General features: G+C 42.4%; 2 protein-coding genes across 2 annotated transcripts; both read right to left on the bottom strand.

Moving 5' to 3' along the window:
• Positions 1 to 531: 531 nt before the first annotated feature.
• LOC143852409 (uncharacterized) lies at positions 532 to 1,551 on the bottom strand. Its single transcript, XM_077361790.1, has one exon. The coding sequence runs from the start codon at positions 1,549 to 1,551 to the stop codon at positions 532 to 534; it is 1,020 nt and encodes a 339-aa protein (XP_077217905.1).
• A 1,191-nt stretch (positions 1,552 to 2,742) lies between these two features.
• On the bottom strand, positions 2,743 to 3,528 carry LOC143852408 (uncharacterized). Its single transcript, XM_077361789.1, has one exon. The coding sequence runs from the start codon at positions 3,526 to 3,528 to the stop codon at positions 2,743 to 2,745; it is 786 nt and encodes a 261-aa protein (XP_077217904.1).
• Positions 3,529 to 10,301: the final 6,773 nt, after the last annotated feature.

The following is a 10,301-nucleotide window of genomic DNA, read 5'->3' as shown; positions in this document are numbered from 1 at the left end:
GGGTCTGAAACCTCTGCTCGTCGGAGTACCAGATCTCCTTCCTTAAGTGCTCTTTCTTTCATCTGATGGTTATAGTACCGAACGACCCTCTGCTGGTATACGACGACTCTGATCCGAGCTTTCTCCCTAGTCTCCTCTACGAGGTCCAAACTACTCCTCATGAGTTCGTCATTCATTTGTTCATTGTAGCTTTTGACTCTTGGAGAGGGAATGGCTATCTTGACTGGAATGATTGCCTCAGCACTGAATGCTAGGTTGAATGGAGATTCACCTGTTGCGGTGCGTGGGGTAGTTCGATAGGCCTATAGGACATTCAGTAACTCTGACGCCCAAGTGTTTTTGGCGTCTTCAACTCTCTTTTTAAAACTTTGAAGGAGAATTCGGTAGGTTACCTCGACATGTCCATTTGCTTGTGGATGTCCAACCGAAGTAAATCTTTGTGCGATCATGAGTCTTTCGTAAAAAAATTTGAATTGTTCACTAGCAAACTGGGGCCCATTGTCGGTAACCAATACTCTTGGTATCCCATATCTACACATAATGTCGTGAGAGAAAAAAGGTTTCTGTCGCCTCAGAGGTGGCCTTTTTTACTGCTTTGGCCTCTACCCATTTGGTGAAATAGTCTATCGAGACATATAGCATCGTATGTCCGCCGACTGATGGTGGAAATGGACCTAATAGATCCATTCCCCACATCACGAAGGGGATTGGGCTGGAGATAGGGGAGTATGGGGTTGCTGGCTGGCGAGGTACCAATGAAAACTTTTGGCACTGTTCGCACTTCTTGACATAGTTCTGGGCATCTTCAAGTATGGTCGACCAAAAGAATCCTCGGCGAAGGATCTTGTGAGCCAGCACCTTGCCCCCCGAGTGACCTCCACATATGTCTTCATGTACCTCAGCCATTGCTCGATCGGCGTCTGTGGGTCGGAGACACTTTAGTAGTGGCCAAGAAAATGATCGTTTATAAAGCACTTCACCTTTCAGGATGTAAAGGGTGGATTTGGCAGTAATTCTCCATGCTTCCTTTATGTCCTCTGGCAAGGTACCGTCTTTGAGATACTGTATTATGGGTTCCATCCAGCTAGGTTCGTGATCAATATGAGTGACTTCTTCTCTCTCTATCCTGGGACGGGAGAGAACCTCATTATACACGTTCCCCCAGCTAGTGGTTTTCGAGGAGGCCATTTTGGATAGGGCATCGGCTCTTGCATTAAGGGTTCTAGAAATTTGTACAATCTTGAATTCTTTGAAAAGGGAGATTTTCCCTCCCACCTTTTCTAGGTATTTAAGGATCCTTCGATCTTTTGCCTCATAAAGTCCATTAATATGTCCAACAACGAGGATTGAATCACTATGGGCTTTTAGTCGGTCGGCTTCCAATTCAAGGGCTAATGCCAGTCCGGCCAGGAGTGCCTCATACTCGGCCTCATTGTTGGAAGCATCGAAGTCGAGCTTCAGAGCATATTCCACTAGGAATTTATCAGGTCCGGCAAAGACTAATCCTGCTCCTCTTCCGCCTACATTAGCTGATCCATCGACAAACAACATCCATGGATATTGTTTTTCTTGTTCATCTTTTATCTCCTCCCGCCCCCCAAGTCTTCAGCTGGAGCCGTGCATTCTACCACAAAGTCGGCAAGTACTTGCGACTAAATTGCGGGGCGAGGTCGCACTTGTATGTCAAATTCGCCAAGTTCTACCCCCCAATTGATTAGTCGTCCCGAAGTGTCAGGTTTTCGAAGGATTTTGTGCAATGGTTGGTCGGTGAGAACAACTATGGTGTGGGCTTGAAAGTATGGACACAGTTTTCTGGCGGCGACAATTACCGCAAATCTAAACTTTTTGATGTTCTGATGCCTTGTTTCAGCGTCTTGTAGTACTCGGCTGACATAATATATGGGTTGTTCCGTCATATGCTCTTGCCTGACAAGTACGACACTAACAGCTAGAGAACTTACCGCTAAATAGAGGTATAACTCTTCATTCGGTAGTGGTTTCATTAACACCGGAGGAGACTGGAGGTAATTTTTGAGTTTGTCGAATGCTTCCTGGCATTCATTCGTCCATTGAAAATCTTTCATGTTTCTCAGTATCTTGAAGAATAGAAGGCACCTCTCGGCGGATTTGGACATGAATCGGCACAAAGCCACTATCCTTCCCGCGAGTCGCTGTACTTCGTTCACGGTTTTCGGGGGTGTCATATCGAGGATGGCTTAGATTTTCTCAGGATTAGCCTCTATACCTCGTTGACTGACCATGAATCCGAGGAACTTCTCGGAAGTTACCCAAAGGCGCACTTTAAGGGGTTGAGCTTCATCTGATATTTTCGTAATACCGCAAAAGCTTCCTGGAGGTCGGTAACATGGTTCGTAGTTTTCAAGCTTTTAACAAGCATATCGTCAACATATACTTCCATGTTTTGACCGATTAGGGGGGCAAAAATTTTATTCACCAACCACTGATACGTGGCTCTCACGTTCTTAAGGCCGAAAGGCGTGACCTTATAACAAAATAGTCCTTATTCTGTGACAAAGGATGTTTTGGGGATATCGGGGGAGTGCATACGTATCTCGTTATATCCAGAGAAAGCATCCATAAAGCTGAGCATCTCGTGGCCAGATGTAGTGTCTATCAGCATATCGATCCGAGGGAGGGGGTAGTGGTCTTTTGGACAGGCTTTGTTTAGGTCGGTAAAATTCACACATATCCACTACTTCCCGCTCGCCTTTTTTACCATTACTACATTGGAGAGCCACTCAGGATAATGTATTCTTGAATGAACCCGGCTTGTAGGAGTTTATCGACCTCCTCTTTTATAGCTTTCTGTCGGTCAGGAGCGAAGTTCCGTTTCTTTTCTTTAACGGGTCGGTGAGAGGGGTCGATGCTGAGCCGATGGACGGCAACGTCCGTCGAGATACCTGGCATATCTAAAGCAGACCATGCAAAAACATCTGCGTTAGTTTTCAAAAAATTGACCAGGTTGGTTCTATTCTTTCCTATGAGAAGTGATCCAATTTGGATTGCCCGCTCGTCGTCCTCTCCAAAAAGTGGTACTTGAGTCAGTTCTTCTACCGGTTCTCCGCGCATCTGGTAATTTTCCGAACGTGGGTCAGTACCGGCTATTTGGAGAGATTCCTTTGCTTTTTTCACCACTTTGGTGTAATCAGCATAACAGTTTCTAGCTCTTTCCTGATCTCCTCTTACCTCTCTGACTCCTGCTTTTGTCGGGAATTTGATTTTGAGATGAGGTGTTGAGACAACCGCTTCAAGCTTGTTTAGAGTCGGACATCCTATGATGGCATTATAGGTGGAAGGGACCTTAACAACCAGGAAAGTTTGCATGATGATTTTCTGGCGATGTTCGGTACCGAACGTGACAGGTAGGTCTATCCTTCCTTCGATACGAATCGATCCGCCAGAAAATCCATAGATTGACCATTCTACTGGTGTAAGCCTGCCCAACCCTAAGTACATCTCTTTAAAAGCATTGTAATGTAAAATAATGACAGAGCTACCAGTGTTCATTACTTCACTCACATTGAAATTGGCGATAATGAGGCGGACAACGATCGCATCATCATGAGGGAGGTAAACATCGTCGTAGTCTTTTTCGGAAAAGACTATTTGTTCCCCGCTATCAGTAGAATCCGATCACCACTTCTTTGCTGGAGCCTCCACCGCATGAATTTGGGTGGCATATGCCTTCTGCCCGGAAATTGTTAGTCCTCCGAGGCCAGTCCTCCAGCAATTACATCGATGCTCCCTGCAATTCTGAGTGGAGTGTCAGTCCTTATGTCCGGGAGTTGTTTAATCTCAAAAATCTGTCTGGATTGGTCAGTCCCAACAATCGATTGGGTCGAATTAGAAGGACCGAGCGTCTTTGGAAACTCAGATTTATGGGAAGGTCCATTATTCTTCGGGTTCAACAAGTATTTATCGACACGCCCAAGCCCTACCAACCTTTCGATTTCATTCTTCAGATTATAACAATCATCTGTTATGTGACCATGGTCGCCGTGAAAATGGAAATATATGCTAGTATTACGCTTTCGGCAGGTACCTTTCATCTTTGGTGGCCATTGGAGATCCTCATTTCCTCGAATTTTGTAAAGGATATTTGCTACGGATGTATTTAAAGGAGTGTAGTTGTACCTTTCGAACTGTTGCGAGGGAGCTCGATTACCAGATTGTGACTGTCGATCATCGGATCGAGGAGGTTTAGCCTGACCATTATTCAAACGAGCCTCCTCCTTCCGCTTCTCCGGAGCTTTGGCGTGTTCTAATTCTCTTTCCATGGCGAAAGATTCTTCGTTGTTGACATATTTGTCTGCTACCGCCATTAGTTCCTAGAGATCTCGGGGAGGGTCGATATTCAGGGCTACCTTGAGATCCCTGTCGTGGACAGTCGATTTATCGCTGCTCGAACCGTCTCATGATTAGGGTCTTTGATTTGCGATAATTCAGCCCTAAACTGACCTATAAAATATCATAAGGTTTCTTCCTTTCCTTGACGGAGAGCGAGAAGCATGTCGTCAGGTTTTTCCTGTGGCCGACTATTGGCGAAGTAGGTTACAAATTCCTTACCTAGCTCTAAAAAAGAGGATATGGAGTTAGGTTTGAAGGCGACCGTATCAACTATTCGCTCCTCTTTTCAAATATGAAGAGAAGGCGCGACACATAGAACTATGTCGTTAGCACCTTCAAATTCCATCACCCTCTTATAGGATTCAAGATATTCCAATGGGTCCGTTGTACCATTGTAGAGATCAAGTCTCGGTAGGTCGAAATTCAGTATCAATTGAGCCTATACTATGGCTTCTACGAACGGTGACTGTATTTCATTCTCCCATTCAGTTAGGAGGTCCAGTTTGTAAGGTTTCCTAATATGGCGCTGCATCTCCCTGACTTGTCGCTGGAGTTTGGCAAGGAGTCCCGAGTCAGGAGCATTGATTCCGTCTCTCAAATTGTGATGCGGGTTGTCTTGCCCTTGGTTCGGGTTTCCTGTACTATTAGCCCTTTGGGGGACGTTGTTGTTCTAGGTTGGGATAGGCTTAAAAGTCAATTCTGGTTCTCGTTGGTCGTTCGCCTCCCCGTTTCCATGATTTGGCCTGGGACAAGTAATCGAAGCCGAAGGTCGATGATTTACTGGCCTTCGACTGCGGGGGTTTTTGCCCTCATGCGATTCCTCTTCTTCTTCTTCTAAATGCGGATCCGCACTTCCGCGATTAGTGCAGGAATATCGACGTTCAGAACTATCGGTTGGGGGGGGGGGTAAACGTCTCAATATTTCCTGAAGGACGACCGAAACGTTTCCCACTTGCGATGCAAGTTGGTTGAACATGGTCATAGTGACTGGAGTGGTATCGTCGTTATTAGGCGTTTCCTCCGGAACTTGATTCTCGGGGATTGTAGCCTGTGCCTGACTCCTGGTCATTACCCTTCTCACTGTGGGTTAGCTGCAGCGGATTTTGAAGTTTTTGACCTCGAATTCATCATGGTGGTCCCACGGATGGCGCCAATATGATAATGCTGAAATCCGCTCTACACGATCTAATAGTGGTAGAGTTATTCCTGTAAGCAGCTTGCACTCACAGAAAGATATTAGTAGTACCAGAATTATGATACTTCAATATTTAAGCTAGAAATCAGAATCATAGGTGAATTGAAGGGAAGGAGATGAAATTCAAAAGAATTACCAACGAAGAAGAGGATGATTGTGACTGAACCTGGTCTTCCCAAGTTGCCTACGTACCCCTTTATTGAGGATCAAGTCTAACATAGTTCCATTATGAATATGAGGATCCCTTTTATAGAGAATAGAGTTCATGATGATTAGAATCTTACTGTTTTAGGAGTATTTCCCAATTGGTCAACTTCCCCGGGAGATAAGTTTATATCTATTTTCAATAGATATCGTGTTTCCCTGTACAAGTAAGTTACTAATAATAGGTCCCATTTTCTTAGAAAGCCACCGCCTTAAGGCGTGCTACCTCTTAGAGGAGCGGTTTCTCAAATATGGTCGTTGCTAATTATAAGGAGAGGGTAAAATTGTGTTATCCTTCCTATAGGTTGGTTCCTAATCATTCAGAGGTGCCACATGTTGTTCATCCACAGTTAATGCCGATTTTACCCCCAACACCATGCACCACATAGCATGATTTGAAACCCATGCACTCCAATTATGCAAGAAAACTATGCATAGCATGACACAAAAAACATTTAATAATTGAATCATTGGGAACAATACACAATAGATCTCAAATCAAATATGTGGATTACAAAAATATTCCATAGCATGCTAGATCCTATTTCATGAAATTCTACGATTATAACTATCAACATAGTTCATCAATTCACTGCTTCAAAAATAGCCAATCAGATCACCTTTCAAAATATACAAATGCAGTTATTTCTAGGGAATCAAAACACCAAAGATCCAGCATACAACGTACTTCTAATAGAGCTATTTGATTTCCATGTTAGATGGTCAACTCACCTCTACTTGCAATCTTCCGAGCCTCGAACATTTCGGGCATCTCACGCCCTCCTTGGCTACTACTTGTTCCTCTCTTTCTTTCTTTTATTTCCTAAAATAAAATTCTATTATATCCAAGCCTTTATCAAAACTGAGGACCCTCCTCAAAGGACATTTTACATTTTATGCATGTTCTACATTAAAACTGTGAGCTTGCCTTTTATGCGGTAGCAACATCCAAGAGATTAGATAACCTCTAATTCATTCCTCAATAGGGAATCGAGAATACCCACTCTTTGTATTACTATTTCATTGTTGGAAGGGTTTTCACCTCAGGAAAAATTGCCATGCGCGACAGAACTAGTGTATTTTGCTACGATTTAAAAAGCGAAAGATTCGGTAGTATCATCGAGTCTTGAGTCCGTATTCAGCATTAGATTAGGCATCCATGCATTTTAGGGTAGATTTCACCTCATTATAGGAGTTTTGAAGTTGATTCGCGATCCTGAAGGTCTCTAGGAGGTTCCTTTGGCCTCCGGAAGATGTAAAATCAAGTTTCCAAGCAAGTGAAAAAATCTACTATTTTTAGAATTTTCAGGGTTTCCCTCATTTTTGCCCATTTTGCACTACAGGAGTATTTTGGTCATTCCTGATATGTCCAGTTTGAACCCCGAGCTGTGTCCGAGAGATCTTGAGCGATTACATGAATTTTGAAAAAGCTGCTATTTTTAGAAACTCATGGGGCTTCTACATTTTCATCAACTTATGGATGTTTCAATCATTTCTCATATATCAAAAACCATCTCGAGGGTATGGCTGATGGATTAGGAGTAATTTCGTAAGATTTGGGAAACCTGCTAAATTTAGATCTCTCAAGATTTTCTCTTAGTCTTGCACTTCAGGGGTTTTTTAGACATTTCCAATATATCATATTTGGTCCCTAAGTTGTGTCTAAGAAATCTTGAGTCCGTTTATAAATTTTTGAAAATCTGCTATTTTTGGAATTTCTCCGGGTTTTCCCTAGTCTCGCCAAATTCTAGCACATCGGGGTAATTTGGTCTTTTCCTGTGTAATTCTTTTGATCCCCGAAATATGTCTGAGAGATTATAAATGATTTTCTGAATTTTGGAAAACCTGCTAAATTTAGAATTTCTCAGGGGTTTCGCTTAATTTGGAAATTCTAAGTGTTGAGGGCATTTTGGGTATTTTCAGGGGATACCAAATGATCATGTTTAATATTGCTCACCGAAATGACCCAATTTTGAAAATTTCTATTTTTGAAGTTTGACCACAAAGAGTTTCCATTTTTAATTTTTCCCTTTAAGGGTGAACCAATCTGAAGGTATTTTGGTCGCATTTGGATGTCTAACAGTCAAATAGGGGCATTCCGAAAAGTTATTTTCCAAAAAAGATGATCCGATCATGTGTGAGGGATGCACCATAAATGTCAAATGGGTTGGGTCCATATATAGAATGTTGAATTTAGAAAGATTTTATTGAATTTTTACGGAAAAACCAGAAACCCGTGTGAAATATCCTATTGGGCTAAAGCCCGCAAAGATGAAGCTCATGTGGGTTGACCCATATGGGTCGACCACCATGGTGGGCACCCCACATGAGTTGAGCACCCAACCTTGATGATGTCACAATGGTGATATCATATTTGTTAAAAGAAAAATAAAATGAATAAAAAAAGGAAAAGATGAATGATTGCTTAAAAATGTTTTCTTCCAAAGAAGCAATGTGGAATGAGAATAGCATGTCTTGATTGACAAGAAATTAAGATTGTGTGGGACCCGATCCCGCGAGAGGGGCGTGGGGCGCGAGCCGCCGCGCTCTCTTCTCTTGGTCTCTCGTACCCACGCGATTGGCGTGTGCCTTTCATTATTGATTTTAATTCGTCTTTTATGTGAACTTGGGATCACTAAGGCAATCCGAATTCCACACAAAAGAGACTGACAGAGTCGCCACCTAGATGTGGGATCTAGGACCCATAATTAACCAGAAATCTAGACTCGCTACCTGGTTACAAGAATGGAAGGTATGGGGATTTATCCACCACATGCACCATTCCTGCCCGATAATCGGTCTTCAATTCCAAAAGTTAACTCTTTTAAATTCATTTTAAATGGCTCATTCAACTCTCTGTTAATGTGCGAACTATGTGACATGCATCCTATGATCTAATTTCAATGTGAATCCTAAATGTGTATCTTGATTTCTTAATTGGTTTGGATTCAATCTAAGTGAAAGTTCTCCTAAAATTCTAATTTCATGGAAAATCCTAAGTGATTTGATTGTTTCAACAGTTTTAAAAGTGATTAGCCCGAGTCCTCAGATGGTCTGGTATTCATCCAAAGAAGCCTACGTATCCCCGCCTCCACGAGAATCAAGGCAACGTAGTTCTTCGCGCCTATTCTAAGCTAGGATGCCTAAGACACCTAGACTTCTATCCTAGACTCGATCTAAAAGACCGAACCGGTTATTAAAGTTTCTTGTACGATTATTTAAATTTCAGTGAATTGTGGATTTTATGACACCCTATATGCCCTAACTAAATGCAGATTAGCCCTACGCTGATGCAGGTGGTTCTTACAACCTATGTGTGACTAGGCTGTATTTCCTAAGGAAAACTAAGGGTGGACTAGCGTATCCTACTCTAGTCATCACTCGGCGATGTGGATCGCCAACTGACCGGACGGAGGCGCTCCTATAACTCTAGGACAGACCTCTAACTCTAAAACAAGCACACAGCAAACAATCAATCAAACAACCTATCAAAAGAAAAACCCTAACTCTAAAATTCTCTATCGAGGAGAAACTCCTAACTCTAGAGGAAGGTCTTTTGAAAACTATATTTTAAAGGTTTTTGAAGAAGGTTTAAAACGTTTATTTACAAAAAAAGTTTGGCTGGACTTGGGATGTAAATCCCAAGCTGCACTACGTACCTCGGAAGAGGATCAAGCCAACGTAGTTCGAAACGAACTCTCAAACTACGCTTCTAAAAGAAACACTCACACTTCAGATTTTTTAAGGTTTTTTTATATTTTCAAATGTTTTTGATATTTTTAAAGTTTTCAAATGTTTTTGAGTTTTAAATTTCTAATGTTTTTGGATTTTAAAGCTTTTCCAATGCTCAGGACCTTTAGATGAATTCACTCTTACAGAGAACAAACAAGCATAACCATAAACTAGGGCAAAGCCCTAAAGCAAAAAGGGGAAACCCCAAACAAGCAACTAACGCCTCAAAGAGACGAACCACAACAAGAAAGATAGCGTCCCAAGAAGAGAGAAAACGATCCAAGATCCCAAGCAAGCAACGCTTTAATAAGACTGAGTTAGCCTCTAATCAAAGCGAAGTAATCAACAACTCTAAAGGAGAAACTCCGAACTAACAACACTAAAGAGGGGAACAAATGAGTCAGAGACTCTCTAATACTACAACTTAGAGGAGGAATGAGTCAAAGACTCCCAAATAACGCCAACAGAAGAACCAATGAGTCAAAGACTTCCTAGTAATACAACAAAAGAACGAATGAGTCAAAGACTCTCTAAAAGAAATGGAAACATGAGTCAAAGACTCCAATAACACCAACTAAAGGATAGATGAGTCAAAGACTCTCTAAAAGAAAAGGAAACACGAATTTGCACATTTGGCAGAGGTAAAACACCAAGCCGGGCCGGACAGCTACCTAGCCCTAGGGTGCAACAAATGTGCAACCCAATACCCATAAGGGTAGGGGTATGAAGCCAAGCCGAGTAGGGTGTTCTCTCAAAACCAAACGGCGCACAAAGAGGACTAACGAGAGAATGAGACCGGGCG

This window comes from Tasmannia lanceolata, unplaced genomic scaffold (genome assembly GCF_043159265.1).
Source record: "Tasmannia lanceolata isolate RefF3 unplaced genomic scaffold, GAP_Taslan_0.1 ptg000019l, whole genome shotgun sequence".
Classification (NCBI taxonomy): Eukaryota; Viridiplantae; Streptophyta; class Magnoliopsida; order Canellales; family Winteraceae; genus Tasmannia; species Tasmannia lanceolata.
The sequence above is the reverse complement of the archived record's forward strand: the minus strand, read 5'-3'. Positions and strand labels throughout refer to the sequence as shown.